The 21,883-nt window shown below is 40.1% G+C and overlaps 1 protein-coding gene across 3 annotated transcripts in view; it reads left to right on the top strand.

Annotated features, from left to right (window-relative positions):
• The first annotated feature begins 417 nt into the window (after positions 1–417).
• Positions 418–21,883, top strand: part of TMEM161B (transmembrane protein 161B) — a 50,034-nt gene continuing 28,568 nt past the window's right edge. Inside the window, exons 1-3 of one of the 3 annotated variants that reach the window (XM_039325990.1) lie at positions 418–571; positions 18,218–18,321; positions 19,927–20,010. In XM_039325990.1, the coding sequence (XP_039181924.1) occupies positions 569–571; positions 18,218–18,321; positions 19,927–20,010 (191 nt within the window). In that variant the 5' untranslated portion in view covers positions 418–568. Of the gene's footprint in view, positions 585–18,217; positions 18,322–19,926; positions 20,024–21,883 lie in introns of those variants that run through there. The other 2 variants (XM_039325997.1, XM_039326005.1) reach the window with 2 other exon arrangements.

Genomic DNA, 21,883 nt, shown 5'->3' with positions numbered 1-21,883 from the left:
TGTGACCGATGAACAGTGCTCTAACATACGCGCGCTGAAACTTCAGCGCAACGCGTCCTCGTTTCACCCAGTTTTTTCCCCGTCAGCTACAACGAGTGACTTTAATGACCTCCAATATCACGTGACAACGCCCCCATCGTTGTAATCGTTCGCGCTTTTAACTTCCAAAACGCAGCGAAGTTACAAAGTTGCGCCTATTAAAAGCAAGTCTAGGGAATGGGTTTTTATGAACAAATTTATTTCGCTTTTCTCTTGGGAATTTTCTGTGAGGCAAGTTCATCTCTACCGCAGTGGGTAGAACAAAACCGTTTGGGCCTGCAGAGGAGAGATGAGTCTGTTTCTATTCAGGCGGATTCGGGGACAACCTACACGGGGTCCTAGTGGAGCTGGGTCCTGACGTGACCTTTGTAGGCTCGAAAGGCGTGAGCCGGGCAGTAGAAACCGGCGCTGGCTAAGAAATAGGCTCTTGAGCACCGGCAGATCCCACTTTGAGGATTTATGAGCTGGGTGTGGGGAGCGCACGTGAGGAGGCGGCGGCGGTGGTGGAGGCGGCGGCCGTTGGGACAGCATGGTGAGTTTGGAGGGTAAGCTGGGGAAGTAGAAGGAAGAGAGGGAGTTTGGGTTGGCTTCATCTAGTTATTCTGTTCTCGGTTAAAAAAGAGGATAACGCTTATAGAATTCTCAGTTTGTTCACATTTGGGTTATAGGACTCTTTCAATTTCAAGGTATTTCTGAAATATTTGTAAACAGTGGGACTCTAATGTTGCTTGTTTATATATTATTGATCACAAATATTTGCATCCTACTTTTCATGGTAGCATACTTTACAAGCAATACAAACGGTTGTAAAATAAAAATGCAATATGTATTATGTAAAACAAGCTTATGATCCTTCCCATAGGGCAGCTGGTCATGTTATAATTTACTTCGTAGGGAGGAAAAAGTCCACCTGAATAGGCTTCCATGTTTGTTGCTTGCCTTTCTTCATCTCTTAAGCAATCTTTTCCATGTTTTTCTCTGTTAATATGATTGGCCTTGGAAGTAGGCTGTGGCATGTTTATACTTGTAAACAACAAAAAGGAATCCAGTGATTAATGATTAGCAGATGTTATTACTCTATTAGGAATTTTGGATGATTCATTTAATCAGTAATAGTTTCGATATAAAAAATGTAGATCTGAATGTTCAGCAACATAGTTTAACTAATTAAAACAAATATGAGAAGACAAACATTTTTGTTTAATACTCTAAATCAGTGGTTCTCAACCTGTGGGTCGGGACCCCATTTGGAGTCGAACGACCATTTCACGGGGTTCGCCAAACAATGCAATGTCCGCCATTTTTTTCACCCTTTTCCTTAGCTGTGCTACTCCCTTTTATTAGAACAGAGTCTAATTTCAAAAGCCAATAGGAATTGTCCAGGCTGTCTCTGCCCTGTTGAGCCCGCCAAAAGCCCCAGTCTGCAAACGGTGCTGCACCAGTTGAGTAGTCCTCGACTTACGACCAGTTGAGTAGTCCTCGACTTATGACCGGTTGGGGGTCGCGGCATTAAAAAGGTTGAGAACCACTGCTCTATACGTTACTCCTGGTTATTTTTCAAAGAAGATAATTCAATTATTTGCTTGTTCAGTATTGATTAGTCAGTATAATCCATTTGCCATAGTGGAAGTTAAATCATACAAAAGGTTAAAGAACATAAAAGGGTATATACTGACATTCTGCGGACATTAATGAAAACATGAATTTTTATTTACACAATTGCCCACGTGTCCAAGGGCTACTATGATTAGTATTATTTTAAATTGATATGCTATCCAACTCCCAATGACTCTGGGCACCTCACAAATAAAAATATTGAAAATAAGAAAAATTAATACAATAATAGAGAAAAGTAAAAGTAAAGGAATAAAACAGTAACAATGAAATAGGAACAAAAGAGAATCAAACCTCCATAATTCAAAGAGATTTTAATAAAGATGTGGTCAATGAGCCAGGTCTTTAAACTCTTTGAAACACAGCATCAGGATTTCAGGGAGAAGGAAACTTCATTGGAGATGACGTGGATTACTACAGTGAAGGCACAGTTCTGGAGTCTCAGTAGATGGCATTTGTAAATCAAAGGAATTCAGAGTGTGTCAACCCTGCCATATAGGCTAGGCAGATACTAGGAGAGTTCCCCTCAGGTAACCAGGCCTTATGCACAGCAACATTCCATGCTATTTTAATCTTACAGAAGGAGGAAATCTTCGTTGATCAGAGAAGGATTTGATGTTAATTGAAGAACTAAGTAAAGTTCAGTCTTATGAATGGTTATTTGTTTTTCTCCTAACTAAACCAACTGTCGAACATTAGTTTGGTGTAGTGATTAAGGCATCAAGCTAAAACTGAGAGACACTGAGTTCTTGTCTTGCCTTAGACACAAATCCAGCTGGGTAATCTTGAGCCAGGCAGTCTCTCTCAGTCCTAGAAAATAAGCAATGGTAAACCACTTCCAAAGAACCTTGGGAAGGGACTGGTCCAAGCAATTGCCAGGAATAAACACTGAGTTGAACCTAACCCCATCCCTCAAAAAAGCAAAAGCCAAATCTAATGACACATCTGTAATCTACCAAAATCTTGATTTTAGTCTAGTTTTAATTCTGCCTACCTTTGCAGAAGAAAAATGTGGTTCCCATTATGTTAAATTTTAGATATCATTATGAAAAGCTAGTTTTTTTTTCATTTTAATACAGAATCTTTGCAAATGGTCATGTATTTGCATTTGATTGTTATATTAGCTTATGAAGTTGCATTGACAGTGACATTTGGGAATAATTATGTATCATGTGGGTGAGGTATATATGTATCAGACTTAATTTTCTTGTGTCGTGTTTTATTTCTATAGTGTATACTCCCAACATTATGAAAACTCTAAGCCTCGAATACAATATTCCAAATTCAAAATATTAAAATTAGATGGGAAGTTTAAAATAAACCAGAAGTAAGTTAAAGGGGCCATGCTAAGCATATTGTTGGGTAAGGGTGGATAACCTTTGGCCATACTTCCTGACACAAAAGGAACTGGTATTAAAACCACTGTTGCTTGAGTAGAAGCACAAGCTCTGTATCAAATAAAAGAAAGGTGAAACTATGCTCAACCCTGACATTTTTCCTTCTCAGATTACCACCCAGAACTTTTCATAGGAAAAAAGGTTGCCACTTCTGTACTCTCTATACCAGTGATGGCGAACCTTGTAGAGACCGAGTGTCCAAACTGCAACCTAAAACCCAGTTACGTACCGCCGGGTGCCGGATGGGCATGGCCTGTTGGGTGAGCGTGGCTGCGGTGGTCACGGCACACTGGGCGGGCGTGGGCAGGGTGGGCGTGGCCACCATTTCTCCTTCACAATCCAGCGCCACCACGTGCAAGGAAACAAAGGAAGTTTTTTGGGGGAAAAAAGGTCAATTCCAACTTCGCGATCTTTCACGAGAAGTTGGAATTGATTGACCTTTTGTTCCCTTTCTTTCCTTACTTGCCCCACTTTTTCCGAGGCCGCTTTCCACTCAGACGCGTTGCTGTTGCCAATGGCCCAACCGCCCACTTCAGTGCCCTTCCTCCCCAAGCCTCCGGCACTCCACCTACTGCTTTGGTCAGCCTGCTGACTCCCACCTCAATACCCTGCCCACTGCCGCCTAGCACAGCTGCCCCAGGACTGCAGGGGCTGGCCTGGCATGGGAAGGGCACGCGCCCCACCCTCCCGCCACCATGCAGGGTAAGGTTGCCACCCCCACCCAGATGCCCTCGCCTCCCCCAAGCGTTTTTTTACTAACCTGCCTTTCAGCTGCATTCTGTTTCTCCATTCGCTTCTCAGCCTTTGCCGCATGTTTGTGGGACTATTGGTAAAAAAAAAAAGTTCCATCAGACTTTCTAACTTCTTGAGATCTCGCAAGAATTTAGAAAGTCTGATGGGACTTTTTTTTTTAACCAATAGTCCCACAAACATGCGGCGAAGGCTCAGAAGTGAACAGAGTAATGGAATGCAGCTGAAAGGCAGGTTAGTAAAAAAACGCTTGCGGGTGCGGCAACCTTATCCTGCGCGGGTATTGATGCAGGTTGCTCATGGACGGGACTGAAGACCTAGGACTGAGGTGATGGCGCGCGTGCCCACAGAGAGGGCTCTGCGTGCTGCCTGTGGCACGCGTGTCATAGGTTTACCACCACTGGTCTGTACTGTATAACAGATAAATTTTGTGAACTAGAAATAAAGTTCTATTTTCAAAAATAGATTGATATGTCTAAGGACTTGTTGCATATAGTAGAATTCTTGCTTTTAGTTTTTCTGGCCCTTTAGAATATATTGCTACTGATACTGAATCTCAAAAACGCTTCTCTTGACCCAAGGATCTTTTTCTTCACACAATAAAAAAGGTAAATGTCTACAGAAACTGATTTATAGTCATGTTTCCTGGTTTATAGATCTTAGCCAAATATGTTCACTGGCTCTATCCCTTCCTTCCCTTTCTCCTCCCCCCCCCCCTAATCTTATTTTGTTATTTCATGCCCTTCGTATTTAACCTGATCTATCAACCTAGAAAAGGTACCTGGCATGATATGGTCCCTTACTGTTGACTTATAGATATTGCTTTAAAATTGTTTCTTATTATCTAACATAAATAGTTGCTTAGGTTAATATGGGGCACAAAAATATGTAATCAGTTTTCATGTCCTTGAAAAAGTACAATTATTTCCTGTAAGAAGTTTAATGATACAACTGTGTTATTTTCCCTCCCTTTTTGTACTACATTTGATAATGGTTTTTCTCAAAAAAGTATGATTAACAGATTTGTTTAATGGTGAAAGCTTTGAAAAAGAGTACAGTTTATTGATAAACTATATTGATTCACAACTGTTGTTACAAAATAAGTTCAATAGAATGAATAACAGACTTGGAAGTCTTCTAGACCAGAGGTCCCCAACTTTTGGGCACCAGAAACCGGTTCTGTGGAGAGAGGTTTTTCCGTGGACTGGAGGGTGTGTGGTTTTGTGTGCTGTCTGCATCTCATGGATGGGGCTCTGCTTATTTGTGCAGACCGGTTGCTGGCATGCCATGGACTGATACTGGTCCACGGACCGGGGGTTGGGGACCCCTGTTCTAGACAAATCCCCTGCTCAAGCAAGAGTCCCTATACCATTTTAGTTGTCCAAAAAAAAAAAAAACCCTCCAGTGATGGAATACCCATAATTTCTGAAGGCAAGCTGTTCCACTGATTAATTATTGTAAATGTCAGGAAATTTCTCCTTATTTGTAGGCTCGAAAGGCGTGAGCCGGGCAGTAGAAACCGGCGCTGACTGAGGAATAGGCTCTTGAGCACCGGCAAGATCCCGCTTTGAGGATTTATGAGCTGGGTGTGGGGAGCGCATGTGAGGAGGCGGCGGCGCCTATTGGTTCTCTCCATTAGTTTTCATCCATTGTTTCTTGTTCTCCCCCAGGTGTTTGGAATGTAGCTTGACCCTCCTCTTCTTTGTATCAGCCCCTTAGATAGTGTAATACTGCTATCATGTCACCCCTAGTCCTTCTTTTCATATCCAAATCTGCAATCGTTCTTAATATGTTTAGCCTCCAGTTTCCTAATTCTTGTTGCTCTTCTCTGCGCCCTTTCTAGAATTTCAACATCTTTTTTATATTACGGTGACCAAAACTGGATGCATTATTTCAAATGTCTCATGAAGGCATTATAAAGAATGTTCTTTGCTCATTCGAAATAGAGATTAATAGCAGCAAGGAACACTTTTTATTATATAAATATTTAAATTAGAAGAATATCAAAAAACAAAAAAATATACATCAATATCATATACAGTGTAAATTGAAAAATCTTCAACTTTTACTGTTGTGTAGTTAAGTCGGAATTTGATGTGAAAGCTGACTGCTTTATGGTCCTACATAATCCTCTTTATGAAACAGTGAAATGGTTTGTTCATTTGCTAACACATTGCTGTTTGTATAGTAAGTGTTTTGGACTAGCACTGGAAAAACCCCAGTTCAAGTACTTCCTCAAACCGTGGAAGCTTGCTAGGTGATTTATTCTCATTCCTATTTTAAAGAGTATGTGTGCTAAGGAAATATAGGAATGGATACTGTCTACTATGCTTTGATTTCTTGAATGAAAGGTGGGGAATAAATCCATTAAAAATGATTTGAATATTATACTGCTCATATTTGATATAGCTTAAGATTCTCTAACTGAAACATTCCAGTCGATAGCTAGAGTATCTTTGGTCAGGTTTCAGGGGATAATTTATAGTTAAATCTAAGGATGTGTACAATCTTCCTTGAGAAAGTTAACAGACCACTGTTGTAGTTATTTTTGATATATAACAATTAATTACAACTCCTTAATACATCTTATGAGAGTGGGGTATTTTTTTGCTACCTTGAAAATTATCAATATTTAAGAAAATCTCTATAGACTCTATTATAAGTGTGGGATTAATTGCACAAATATGCCCATAGACATGCTCCCACAGGGTCCTTGAGATAACAAACGGACTGCTCCAGACACAGAGTACATTCATCAACCATTTGGACAGAGTCTGATAAGAACACCTGCATAGCCTTGCATCTGGAGAGTGTCTGTTATGTGATACATTGTAACCACCCCTATACACGTCTTTTGATTACGCTGTGTGATGTAAAAACTATAGTAACAATAAAATAGGGTGTTGGAGTCAGCTCTGAGCTCCCATCCCGAGATACCTGCGTGTGTGTCTCATTCTCCATGGGAGACCACCACATCTGGTGACCCCGACGTGATCCACTGAGGGATATGTCCCTGCCGACTCTTTACTTATCGCCTGGAATAGGCTTGGTGCACCCGACGAAGTTGCTGGCAACTGACTCCTCTTCGTAAGTATGGGGGGGTGGAATGTCTCATGCTCAAAAGCAGCATGTGGAAGAGCTGAGGCTACTTGGCAGGAAAAAATATCTTACTGATCAGGAACAGAAATTAACCCGTCACCTTTCTAAATCTGAGGCTGTTAAATTGCTTGCTTACGTATGGGCTAACTGCTCATCCTATCCGGAGTCTGGATCTTTAAAAGTAGATACATGGAGGAAAATTGGTGCCGTCCTCCATCAGTCTCCGAGAGCCCCCCCAGAGATTTTGTGCCTTTGGAAAATTGCCTATACCCTGATTCAAACCCATGCTGACTCGCCTCATCAGCCTTTATTAGACCCTCCACCGTACAAAAGTCCGTCTGTTATGTTGGCCACTCCCTTACCACCTGGAGCAGGTTTTAACCCTCCTTCTGCCCCTGCAAATTCTATGGATCCTGATAAACAACAAACAGCCTCTCCTGTTCCTGCCACGTTCCCGCCTGTCTCCCGGCCCGGAATCATCCGTGGTGCTTTTCAAAAGGCTTTGAACAATGGTGATTTGAGCGTTTCTGAACTATCCGAGACAGAGTTGTTCCCTGTTACTTATCAACAGACTGCAGCAGGCATAGTGGTTGATTGGGAAGCACTTCCTCGGGCTATGATCCGAGAATTGAAAAAGGCTACAAAAGATTATGGCATAACCAGTCCCTATACTAGAGGACTGATACACTCAGTTGCTAGTGCATATCGAATGTTGCTTCAAGATTGGAAAGATCTGTTCCACATGCTTCTTAACGGAATGCAATATGTAGTTTTTGAATCTGAATATAAGAGAGAGGCACAAAACAGAGCTAATCACCCAGGTTCACAATGGTCAGCAGAACAACTCTTCGGAGAAGGCAATTTTGCTATCCTTAATGCTCAGGCTCAAACTTTCACCCCCTTTGCATTTCCGATCATTAATACTTGTGTTCTTTCTGCCATGGCTCGTGTTGATGAGTCTGGCACCCCGATTTAATCTTTTTCTGCCATTCGCCAAACTGCAACTGAATCCTATGCAGACTTTGTGAATCGCCTGCAAGTTGCCATTGAGGGTCAAATTTCAAACAGAGATGCAGCAAATGAAATCCTCATAAAATTGGCTTATGAACATGCAAATGTGGACTGCCAGTCCATTCTTAAACCACTTGTTTCCAGTCCCACGGCCACCCTAGCGGACTTTCTTAAAGCCTGCCGCATTGTGGGAACCAATGCTTTTCAAATGGACACTCTTGCAGCTGCAATCCAAAAGGGGAATCAACCCCAAGGCACTTGCTTCAATTGTGGAAAACCTGGTCATTTTAAAAAGCAATGCAGAGCCCCAGGAGGCGGCGCGGCTCAACCCGCTGCCATCCCCGGAGCCAAGCCCAAAACTGTGTGCCCAAAATGTAAAAAGGGTTTTCATTGGGCCAATCAGTGCCGTTCCTCTCAGTCCAATCGGGGAAACTAACAGAGGGGTCTGCAGCTAACCCCTCTCCAAAGGCTGCATCCTTTTCAGACTTCACTCCTGCTTCGCAATATTTTTCTGGCATTGATTTAAAATTGGCTTCTGATCTTTCTGTTACTTTTCCTAACCTACTCATGGTTGCTGAAACCCTTTATTCTGGACCCTTGCCTCCAGAAACGGAGGGAATAATCCTTCCCACACCTGTTGCTCAGGAACAAGGAGTGTTTGTGCTTCCAGGTATGATAGATCCCACGTGTAGAGACACCCTAAAAGTCCAATTTTATACCAGTCTCCCTGTCACAATGAACCGGGGGGATACGGTGGCACGCTTGGTTTTATTACCACGTGCAGCACCATCCATTCCAGAGGCTGCATATGCACCTCACTCTGGGAATTCTTCCTCTGATTTATTGGCACTAACAAAGCAAATTACTCCCCAAAAACTGGTGATGCCTTTTTTAATCAATGGCATTCTCTTCTCTGGTCTTGTAGACTCTGGTGCGGATGTCTCAGTCATAAGAACAGCTGAATGGCCCTCTAACTGGCCCCTTGAATCCTCACCGGCAGTCAGGGGAGTGGGAGGACTTCAACAAGCAAGCTCCAGTAAAAATTGGCTTACTGCACAACGAATCACAAAAGGCATTTCTGCTAAATTTAAACCTGTCATCCTCCCTCTTCACACAAATTTATGGGGCAGAGACTTACTCTCTCAATTTAATGCGAAGTTAACTCTGGAAGACTAATAATACCTCCTTCACCCATGAAGCAGGGGAAAATACCCCCGGCTTGCCTGGGATACAAAACACTCTTAATCTTGTACTTTTTACCTTAAACTTTTTGAATGTTTCTGGCACCCCTGGCTCAACTGCCACAAGCAGGCATTTTTCTGCTTCTCCCACAGATTCTTCACGCCCCCAGGTATACTATCGACGTTTGCCTGATCCCACCTGGCAAGGGCCTGCCTCCCTCATTACCTGGGGTCGAGGTTACGCTGCAATAGACGACCATGGCGAGATCATTTGGACTCCAGCTCATTGTGTTCGTCCTTATATGGCTCAACGTACACCACCTCAGCCAGGCATATGAGGATCAGGGACTGTGGGCCTTTAATGCTTTTGTACGGGATGCCAGGCGCACTGCTCTTACACTTAACGTCACGAACTGTTGGATTTGCATGCAAATTCCTGGTGACAGTTGTGGTGGCCTTATTTTCCATGCCATCCCGTTCAATGAAACAGGATGGAAGCAGCTGTGGAACATAACTACAGAGACATTGAATATGACATATGCTGTGGGCGCTCGTATAATGGAACCTGCCAGATTTTGTTTTTATAGCACAGGACTATTCCTTAATGCCACTTATTTGGGAAATTATAGTAATTGTCAACAAGTTATTTTATGGAATTCAGCAAAGAAATGTAAATCCATCAAAAGCAATCTTACTAAAATAAACAACACTTATCGAAGCAATCAATGGACAAACGTCAGTACCTACATGGCTTGCCTTGACATGGAATCCATAATAACATTTGCTAATGAGTCTCACCAGGGTTATTATGAGTTACCCGATATGTGGCTACTATGTGGCCGTAGAGCCTATCGCCAGGTGCCTAAGGATTGGAAAGGCACCTGTACACTGGGCCTTTTGACCCCTGCTGTATATGCCTTGCCTCATCTCCCTGATGGACGCCTGCGGAACAAACGTGATACTGGTTCCTCGGATCCACCCCTAACATTGGGTGGTAGTTTAGAGACTCAAATCAGCAGAGGAATATTGCCCAATCTAGGAGTTGCCATGAACTATAGGGACCTTCATTTGCTTAACAATTGGACTGTTCATATGTTTAATGAAACAATCAACAGCATTAAAATGATTAATCAAGAAATGGGGGAAATAAGGGAAGTAGTTTTGCAAAATCGGTATGCTTTAGATATTATTTTATCAGCAAAAGGCGGTGTATGTGCTTTAATTCATTCTCATTGTTGTATGTATATACATGATTTTCAACCTAATATTTCTGCTACAGCGAGGAAAATGGAATCTATGATCCAAAATAATCCCTTACGCAGCGATGGATCAGGCACCGTGGATATCTGGGGTGCCCTTTGGTCCTGGCTACCGGATGGATCCTGGCTACGATCTTTGATTTCTATTATAGTAACCATTTTGATATTAATTGTATTGCTATGTTGTTGCATTCACTGTATTCCCTCCCTCCTGCAAATGTGCAAAAATGTTACGCCCTCCACTAGGAAGGACGCCTTAATTAGTGAATCAAGATCCCTTCTGGAACTGGAAGTGAGTAACATTAAAAAAACACAAAAGCAGGAGATGTGGGATTAATTGCACAAATATGCCCATAGACATGCTCCCACAGGGTCCTTGAGATAACAAACGGACTGTTCCAGACACAGAATACATTCATCAACCATTTGGACAGAGTTTGGTAAGAACACCTGCATAGCCTTGCATCTGGAGAGTGTCTGTTATGTGATACATTGTAACCACCCCTATACACGTCTTTTGATTACGCTGTGTGATGTAAAAACTATAGTAACAATAAAATAGGGTGTTGGAGTCAGCTCTGGGCTCCCATCCCGAGATATCTACGTGTGTGTCTCATTCTCCATGGGAGACCACCACAATAAGAATTATTGATAAGTTGCAAACTTTATCAAAGAGGAAGACAACTCTGAATTTAAAAGTTCCTTATTAATGGCATATTGGCATATAAATTAAATAAATAAATGTCTCTCTCCCCATTCCCTTGAAATTAAGATTAAGAGAAACAATAATTACTAATTTATGTCCACTGCCATAACTCAGTGGATCTCTTTTAAAGCTGAGTTATTTCAATGGAAAAAAACAATTTTCCTTTTAGATAGACTAGCCAAGATAATCTAACATAGTGGGTAAGCAGCTTGAGAATTTCTTTGATGAAATTGATTTTGTAGGGCAATTTCAGTTGGATTCTTATCTAGACTTGCTCAATGTAATGATCTAACTTAACCAGAATTAAAATAATATAATTCTATTGATTCTTCTCGATATTTTCACAGCATCATCATTGAGCATAGTAACATGTAGAATCATTTGAATGAAAAGACTTGAGAGCCATAATTTGAGTTTATTAATTGGCCGAAGTTTGCATAGGAAGGGAAAATTCAGTATGTTTTTGAGAGGATTGTATTCTTCCTAAAATTGTTAGATTTATAGATTTTCAATGGTCTCCCACTTAACAACTATAATGGAGCCTGTCCATCACTGTGATAAGTCATGATAGTCATAAACTGGGCCAGTCATGTGATCAACCCAATTTTACACCCTATTTTGTGGTCATTAGGCAAACGTGATCATAAAGTAAATACAATAATCGTTAAGCAAACCAATTGTACTTGTAGGCATGATTTTGCTGAAAACTGGAAGTAAATGCTGGTTTTCAACAAAACTGTCGTAAAACATGATCACATGGCCATGGGATGCTGCAAACAGCCATAAATGTGGCCCAGTTGCCAAATGTCTGAGTTAAGCTAGTAAGTTGAGAGCTATCTATAGGTCACTTGATAGCACAGAGGTAATCTGACAATAATGGTAGACTTTGAAGATAGTTCAGAAGCTGCTATTAATTTAAAGCACATCCATTATTTTTGAACTGAGTAAATATTTTCCTAGGGTTTGAAATATTTGGAATGGTTATAAGATAAATTCTGAAACAAGTTTTGGGACTCAATTAATAACAAGTTTTGGGACTCAAATAATTTTAAAGTTGTTCTCTTACATCAACAATTTGTGTATTAATATATTTATTAAAGGCCTGTCCGAATGCTGTCAATTTCAAAGATTAAACTATGTGACATCAATTTAAAAAAAACTAATATTCTAGATTATGCCTTCACTTCCTTGTTAATCACTTTATTATTTTTGAAAATAATTTAATATTTTGTATTTGTAAATAGTGTTTAAAATGTATTGTTATTTCTAAATACAGGTATCTTTGACTTACTACCATTCATTTAGTGACTGTTCAGAGTTACAACAACATGGAAAAAAGTGACATGACCGTTTTTCATATCTATGACCATTGCAGGATCCCCATGATCAAAATTTGAGTGCTTGGTAACTGGCATGTATTTATGATGGTTGCAGTGTCCTGGGGTCATATGATCACCTTTTGTGACTTTCTGACAGGCAAAGCCAATGGGGAAGCCAGATTCACTTAACTATGTTACTAACTTAATTGCAGGGATTCACAATAACTGTAGCAAGAAAAGTTGTAAAAATGGGATAAAACTCCCTTAACAACTGTCTTGCTTAGCAACAGAAATTTTGGACTCAGTTGTAGTTGTAAGTCGAGAGCTATCTGTATAATAATTCTCAATAAGACATGTCCATCTTGATTTCTCATCCTTCAATGGCCCCAGTGCCATAGCTTGGATAGGTGGAGGCCTTTATATATAATAAGTGACTGGGGACTGTGCTGCTAAGATAGCTTATGTGTTGCTTGTTACATTGGGCCACAGAGAAAAAAATGCTATTCAGCAGGGCTCCACAGCATTCCATAAGTTGTTCTAACTAATCTTGGGACCTAATTCATGTAGGCAGGCACATGTTAGACACTGTCTCTCTCAAATCAGATATCTATATACAAAGGGCAGTTCCACAAACCCTTTGTTATGAGCAGATCATTTCTTGGTCCTGGTGAGATTCATTACCTTTTGGGATCCCCCAGAGAAAATGGCCTTACTAAGGTGACACATGTTTGGACATCTTATGGACCTTGATGGTTTATGTTGGGGCCTTAAAAGTTATCCCAGTAATCTTACGGGTGCACCTGGCCACTTGACAGTATTATCAAGTCAAACATGTCAAACACAAGACCCGGGGGCCAGATACAGCCCGCAAAGCCATCCTGGAAACAGTGAGGGAACGTCCTCTGCTGCCTTGGCCCTAGCCCAGGCCGGCCAGGAGCCAATGTACAATTTTGTGGTGGCTATCTATGCTGAAACGCATTCAGTCTTAGCTCCACAAGGCTGTCTGGAAACAGTGAGGAACCAGCCCCTGCTGCATTGGCTCCACCCCTGGGTGCATGCTGGGGAGGTGTCACCCTTTGTGGGGAATGAAGAAATGCATCATCGCCTGGAAGTGGCCAGCAAATGGCCCTCGCCTACTTCACATATCCAGCTTGATAGGCTCTGGGGGAGGGGTTTCGGCAGGCAGCGGAGTGCTCTCCTCACAGTGCCGAGAGGCTGAGCCAGGCAGCACAAATCCAAAAAGAAATGCGAGGCCGCCCAGCTCCCACCCTGCCCGGTTTCAGCAGGCAGTAGGGCAATCTCCTCACAGCACCAAGAGCTGAGCCGGGTGGCGTGAATCTGATGAGAAGTGCAATGCTGCCTAGCCCCAAAGCCTGCCCAGTTTCAGCAGGCAGCAAGGTGCAAAGCTGGCGAACTTCGCATCACCCGGCTCAATATCTCAGTGCTGTGAGGAGAGCATCCCGCTGCCTGCCAAAACCAGGCAGGCTAGGGGCTGGGCGGCATCATGCTTCTTTTTGGATTTGCGCCGCTGGGTTCAGCCTTTTGGCGCTGTGAGGAAAGCGCCCCGTTGCCTGCCGAAACCAGGCAGGCTGGGGACTGGGCAGCATTGTGCAGGTAACGTTGACTCTCACGCTGCTCATGACATCCCCTCTCCCAGAGCCCACCAAGCCAGATATGTGAAATAGGTGAGGGCCATGTGCTGGCCACTTCCAGGCGATGGTGCATTTCTTCATTCGTCACGAAGGATGACACCACCCCAGCTACGTTTCTTGCCTGTTTTTCTCCCTCCCTCATCTCAAATATTTTCCCACCATTCTGTACCTAGGAAGGAAAGAAGGAGAGAGAGGGTCTGAGGGAAGTCCTGCCTTAGTCCTGCTCTGCTGCCCTTTCACCATCCCCTTGCCCCCTCCTCCTGGCCTATCCTGGGGGTGTCCCATTTTATTGTTAAGGAAGCTTTGGATACAAAGCTGGGTCTCCTCCCATGGAGAGGGAATGGGCTTCCCTCTGACTTTGCCCTCATACCCATCATGAGCAACCTGGGTAAGGAGAGCAAGCACAGCAGCAGCAGCCTTGAGGAGGAGGTAAGCGCAGCTGGGTGTCCTCTCGGGGAAGTGGGGCTGGGCTTGGTGCCTTGGGTGCTGGAGGGCCAGGCTGGGCATTTGACCTCTGCTGTCCAGGGCTCCTGACAGCCCGCACCACCATCCAGGCCCCCCCGCATGGCCTGAGAGGAATAGTGAGGTTCTTCCAGTGGACCATGCCTTGGCACTTGCCCTGGTCCCACCCCCTTCTGCCAGAGACCCTCAGATCTGTCCCACTCCTGCCCAGGCCCCCACAGGCACCCTTGAGGAGAATGATATAGAACTGGCCACACCCACTCCATCCACGCCCACCCAGTAGGCTGTACCCACTCTGGCCACACCCACCTGGCCCCCGAGGGTAACCGCAGTGCTGATGCGGCCCTCAATGAAATTGAGTTTGACACCCCTGAAGTAGCCTTTCCCTTTTGGTCAGAGTGGTCCCTGGTTTTTCAACGATCTGAGAGAGAAGTAGTGGAAGAAAAGTTGCCTGTAATGCCAATTACTTTATAGGCTGGCAAGTAGATCTCCCTACCTAGCCTCTCTGACTATTAGCAAAATGCTGTGACAAAGTCTTGACTTTCTATGGATGGAGTCAATTGTGGTGACTAGGATTACAACTGATTGTGTTGCCTGAGGCTGCTTCTGATCTGTGAACTCTAATGGAGTGGATAGGATACTCTGTTGTTGTCTCTGACCATTTGAAAACCTGATCTCTGTCTCCTGTGGCTCTTTAACAGCTCTGAGGGGGACTATTATAGATTGATCCAGGATGTGGTCAACATCTCATTCAAAGATAGATGATGCCAGCTGTTTTGAAAGAGGCTGTGATATGCCTTCTCATTAAAATATTCTCCTTGGATCCCACTAGTTTTCATAGCTATTGTCCACAGCATCTATTTTTAGGGAAGGTTAGTGCCACTGTAGTTTTCTTATGGGGTGGTCAGTTTGTATGGCTATTTCTAAACTGGTGTTTGATGTCAAAATCTAAATTAGCAGCCTAGGGGATTCCATCCTGTTTCAGCCATATTTTCTGAGAAGAATCTTTGATTTAAAGGCCCGATATAAAAAAACAAAAAGGAAACCAAAATGCAGAGCAAGATAGAAAATTCTGGTCGGCAGTTGCCATTATTCCCTGCTCCAGAATTTATCATGGAAGCATTCTTGCTATAGTAAATTTAAGAACTGAAGCTATAAAACCTTGTAGAGAATACATCCTCACATCTAATTTATGGTCATAATCAGCTTTGTGAAGAAAAGTCTAAATTAAACTGTAGGATTTTTTGTAAAGAGCTTGAATATAGATAATCAAATCACATCCACTGTATCAGTGGAGAGTTATAAATGATGAAACATATAGACACACTTTCCCCTTTTTGCTTAAGAGTATCCTTTTGGATCAAACCCCAAGCCAGTCTAGTCCAGCAGTCTGTTCTCACAGTGGTCGATCAACCCTACAAAGAAGCTCGCTAGTTTCCCAGCAGATGATCTTCTGAGGCAGTCACACTGCCATCAAGGCTATTAGCCTTTATGACATGTATGTATTGTAGCATTACAATACTGCAAGTATATATAAAAGGGGAAGCTTGTGTTGCAATACCATTATATGTTTTGTTATGTTGAAGAAAACTCTAGATTCTGTGAATTTCTCTGATTAGCTAATTAGGAAAAATAGAAGGAAATAAAATATGAATATGAATAATTGTTATTATGCTTCACATACTATGACAACAAACAATACTTATTTTTGCTACAAACTATACAGAGCAAAAGGGACTTTTCTTACCATAGTTTGATGATGATATAACAATGGATTTGTATTACCAACACAGTGCCCCAGCGTATACAGGGACAGGAAACTTTTGAATAGTTAAGGGTGCTTAACATTTGTAAAGTTTATTTTGGGGTTTACATGGCAGTATTAATATGATTCATAATATACAACTCAAACTGCCAAGGACATTTCCCTGTCATAAGCTTTAGGTTGTAAATAAAGATGTGAATATTCTTCTTTTGTTTTTTACTTACACACAATCCATTGTAGTTGCTGAATCATAAAATATCATGGCTGAGTTAATATTTAATTGTTTCACTTAGACATGATATATGAACCAAAGTGCTGCTGTTTAAAAACCATAGATATGAAGAAGGTAACACTGTCTGATGGCACTATTAATGTTAGCTCGTCTGTTAGCTGATTTTCAAGTGTAATATTTTATAAGATGAGAGATAAGACTATTAAAAAGAATAAAAGGATATAAATGTAACATCAGAAATTAAAATTATAAAAAAACAGAATGTTAACTTTTAACTTCCTAGTGTATGACATTCAAAAATTAATTATAGTGGTAAATAGCTCAACTAGAATTTATCAAGAAACTCAGCTTATGTACTGTATACTTTACATAGCTAACCAATGCAGAAATGGTTTCGTGTTTGCCCGAAAGTAAGACCTCTGAAAATAAGCCCTTGCTTGATTTTTGGGGGTGGTCCTATCCCAAAAACAAGCGAGACAAAGTGCATGCCTAAAAATCAATCTGGGGTAGGGGAGTGAAACTTACAATTGCAGCCAGGCCTCCCATGGATCAACACTTGCCTTGCCAGCCCACTTCTGCAGCTGAAGGAGCAGCTTCAATCCGCAGTTCTCTGATTGCGAAATGCAGGCCGGAGCTCCATTCTCAGCTGCAGAATGAAGGTGCTCCTTCGGCAGCAGAAGAAGTGTGAGCCGGCTGGGTGGGGCTGTCAGTGCCGCAGCCATGAGGTGAATGAAACAATCACCCCCCCCCGAAAATAAGACCTGGTGCCTCTTGGAGAAAAAAAAAAGCAATATTATCTATATCTGTGATTTCTGATAAAAATGTTTATATATTGACTCTAATTTTGTTCACTAAGTTTAAAAAGTTTAATGTGAAACATTTGCATTTGTCTTTTATTTTCAAATTCATATGCCATTTTATCTGTCACATACATTTTCCAACAGCCCTTAGATAGAAAGATTTCTCATTTTTATGATGGAACTGGCCATGTACATTTTAACTTCAAAAACCATAACTATAGCACATCATATGACGTTAGAAAATTATAGATATGCAACTTCATGTTATCCAATAAAATAATATATGTTTCACTATTGTCTCATTGGTTATACAAAGAAAGTTTTTCAAGTGGAATAAGCATGAATTTGAGAATTAATGGGAAGTACAATTATTGAATGCATTGTTGATTTTATCCTTCTGCTTATTTTAGTAAATGCTGACAAATCTGGGCTTCAATGTATAGAATTGTAGCTACGGTAGTTATTCACCAGATTTTCAAAAACAGAGATAAAAGATAAAGTTAGGAAAAATATTGATATTTCATACTGATTTTTCCAGCAAATTTAAGAATAGGTAAGATTGTTGACTTCAATGTAGATAAAGTATAGAACTATATCTTTAAAAATATTAAAAATAAAGTTAAGTCTGTTTATATAATCTGTTATTCTGAATATAATCTGTAATAGTAGACAAATGATACTTCCTATTAAAAGTGTACTCAATTTGGTACTTTACAGATGTGATAGATTATAAGGTTTGTTGTCCAACATATTTGGGAAGTGTCAAAGCCGAGAGAGCTGTTATAAAGCCACATTTTAAAATGTCAGTGCTTTAGCTTAGAACTAATAATAATTCAGTTATAAGAAAATGATGCTATTTAAAGATTGGTTTTAGCGTACCTGTGAAATAAAGTTTGTTCATGTTAACATGCATTGGTTTATTCTTCTACAGGGGGTGATAGGTGTGCAGCTGGTGGTTACCATGGTGATGACTAGCATTATACAGAAGATCATACCTCACTACTCTCTTGCCCGGTGGCTTCTTTGCAGTGGAAGGTAAGATAAGAAACCAGAATTAAACATCTGATAAAATGGGTTCTTGTCCATGAACGCTGATGCTAAATTTGCTGCATCTGTAAGATGCCATTGGATATTTTGCTGGCTTATTCTATTGTATACCAAGTTTGTCTGGGAATTGATTATAATTATAATGGTTCTAAAAATAATCATGTTAAATCTTTTCCAGTCTTATCTAAAAATGTGCATTATACTGTAGCTTAGCGTCTTCTTGAGAAATAAGTGCTATATACTTTATTGTACTATTACATATGCTGTCCATGGATAGACACTTCTATCTCACCTTGCTTAATAATATGACCATATATTTTCTGCATAATTGTCTCAATTAAAATATGCCTCCTATAAGAGGAAAATCCGATTTGAAATTTAAAACAAGAGGATGGCTTAAAGACAATAGTCATTAATGTCAATTATAATACTTGTGACAAATTACTTAATAAATTACTTGTTAAAAACAATTAAAGCACATTTGGGCTATTCCCAGACTCCCTAAATCCTTTAGAATTAATTGTGAATTTCCATTTGAAATATTCTACTTTTTGTGGTATTCTTGCTAGCAAACTAGAATAATGGGTGATCTTTGAAAGATTAATTCTCTAGTTAGATATTATTTGATTTTTATAAATGCATTTAAATTTCAGAAAGGATTAATCTAAAAATTATAAAATAAGAAATAAGCTCAATTTCCTGATTAAATAATTAAGTATCAAGGACCCCACAATTCTATATATAGTTACAACAGTCACCGCACAATGTATGTAGCCAGGTGTTCTTTTGGTTGGATTTACTAATAACTGATGATTTATCTACTCAACCTAAATCTTCTCTGTCTTCATCAAGAGCTTAATTGATGGATGATTCTGAGACATGTGTATAAGCCAGATGGCTGCATGGCAAATAAAAGGGAGTCTAGCACTCATAATTGGCAGTTGCTTGCCACTATAGAAATTTGTTAAAATACCTCACTAGAGAGGACAGGTGGAAGGACTAAGTATGTAGAATATGGTAGGGTAGCTTTGGCCTTGCTAAGCCTTAAAACAGCAATCTCCTTATTGGTCCTCTAGAGATTCCTGCGGGATATTGAACAGCTGGTCGTGGACTATTGAGTTTGTCATAATTTATCTACAGAATTATCTGTGGATAATTATCTGGTGGAATTTCCATCACAAAGCAGTGGTTATTACATCACCAGTTCTAGTAGTTTTGGTTGTGGGTGTTAGGCAAAGACCACACTTCTCTTATCTGCTGCATTGTCCATGCTTCAACTCCCCTTCTTATCTATCCCTATCTCTGCTCTTTTGGCTGCCCTTCACTCTGTCACTTCCTACTCCTGCTGCCCTTTGCTGTCCTTTTCCTCCTGCTCTCTCTGTTTCTGTTTTCGTTTCACATGTCAACATCATATGTAAGATAATCACAAATGAAGAATACAGTTCTATATTGCATAACTAGAAGCTTTCATGGGCAAGTATGGATATAATTAAAACTATTTTAACCTTACTATTTGAATTGCAAGGGCCTATATTATATTTAGTAAAATGTCATTTCAATCGTTAATGTTTTTTGGGGGGGATTGTTTTTTAGTTTGCGGTGGTACCTGCATCCCACAGAAGAAGAATTACGTATTCTTGCAGGAAAACAACAAAAGGGAAAAAGCAAGAAAGATAGGTACGAAAACAGTGTGGGTAACTAATTATTTTCTAATCTTTACATAGTTGTAAATTGTGGTTGATTATTTAATTTTCCTTAATTACAGAAATAAATTTTTAAAAGTGATTTTGCATAGAAAGAAATTGTATGGGTATGCAAATCTGCTTTTTAAAATGTTGATACCATACTAAAAATCAAAGGGTTAGGGTTAAGGTAGAGGAAATGGAGATAGGTAATCTCTAATATACTTGCCCTTGTCTCTATTATGCATTTTATTAGCTTAAAAGGATAAGAAAAGGTACAGAGTACAATTAGAACTGAGTTACCTTGCTGACTTCCTTGTTTAATTTAAATATGTATACATCATAGTTTATGTGGAAGAATTTAAAATGAACAGGTATTATAATAAAAAGAGTAACACTAGAATACAGTCAGGAATTACAGCTTCTTTGGTCAATTTAAAAAAAACTTATCCAGATGACAAGCCAAAATCAGTATTATGTGACCATCCAAGATGCAAGATCTAATGTTCTACCGACTAATCTCTTGTTATACTGACACTTAGAAGGACTTCTATGTAGATAATTTTAGAACATTAACATGGAAGAATTCTGTTTGTATAATACTGATCCCACACTAATTATAGTTTAGAAGTTAAATATTCAAATAATCTATAAGATTTCTTCCACTAGAGGATTGAAGTCTACTACGTCTGTCCACTGGTAAAACTACTATAAGCAAGGCTGAGAAAAGTCTCTTTTAAAATTAATTATTTGTATGTTTTATTTAAAATTATTGAACAACAGTAAATGCCATCAAGTCAAACTTGACTTCTGATAATTATAAAGATGGGGCTGTGCTGTTTTCTTGGCAGTTGTAGTTCAACAGTTTGCCTGTGTTGTCTTCTGTGAAGTTTTTACAAATTGGCTTTCAAGCCTTAATACTACTATTGAGAATGAAGTGTACCACATGGTAAATTAATTAAATTACTCCATCACAGAATAAAAGTTAAAATCTAAAAGTATTAATTTATTTAAGGGCCTGAAAAATACTGTCTGATACCAAAATAATACACTGATCAAGGCATTCCAAATAAGAAGGACTGCTACTGAGAATAATTTAACTGTTACAACTCATTCTTTCACTTACTATGTCAAATTTTTACTTGAACAACAGTGTTTTCCATCTGAAAGGTTTATACAAATTGTGCATCAGCTTTATTGCTCCATTAAATTATAAAGGCTAGAAATTAGGTTTTCCAAAAGAAAGTTCAGCAGCCAAATGCTCCTGCGGATTTAGTACATCCTTCAGTACCTTGTTTTATGTGTTCTGGAACAGTTGTAAATTTATTAAAAGCAAATTAACAAAGGTAGAAGAGAACACCTGAAGGATGCTTAGTATGCAAGGCGATTTCAGCTATTCTTCAGAAGAATTTGTTATAGAAAAATCATTGATAATAAAGCCTGTGAGCTTTTGGCTGTGGCTCCAGGAGCATCTTTAGGAGCTTTTGTGTTCTTGATTCTTAGACCATAAATTGCTAAATTTCTCTTGCCTATTTTCATTTCTTGCCACTCAGCAAAAGAGTTGCCAGAATTTTATGAGTTGGGTTTGTACACATGCTTATGAAAAATTCTAGCATAAAAATGGAATGATAATATGCTCATTAGTTCAACTCAGTTAAATAAATTCAAGTTCATTTGCACATGTGTGCACACATAAGCTGAGTAGCAATTTCTAAGTTTTCAGCCTTTAGAGTCACAGATCAGTTTTCTTTTCAGCAAATAAATTTGATAGCATTTCTGTCTTTTGAGTAACATTGTAATATTGAAAGTAGCTTTATTAAAATCTATTAAGTACTCTTTGAGTTGTTTGTCATCCTCCTTTTTTTTCT

Source organism: Crotalus tigris, unplaced genomic scaffold (genome assembly GCF_016545835.1).
Source record: "Crotalus tigris isolate CLP2741 ecotype Arizona unplaced genomic scaffold, ASM1654583v1 scf7180000017613.987060, whole genome shotgun sequence".
Taxonomy (NCBI): domain Eukaryota; kingdom Metazoa; phylum Chordata; class Lepidosauria; order Squamata; family Viperidae; genus Crotalus; species Crotalus tigris.
The sequence above is the reverse complement of the archived record's forward strand: the minus strand, read 5'-3'. Positions and strand labels throughout refer to the sequence as shown.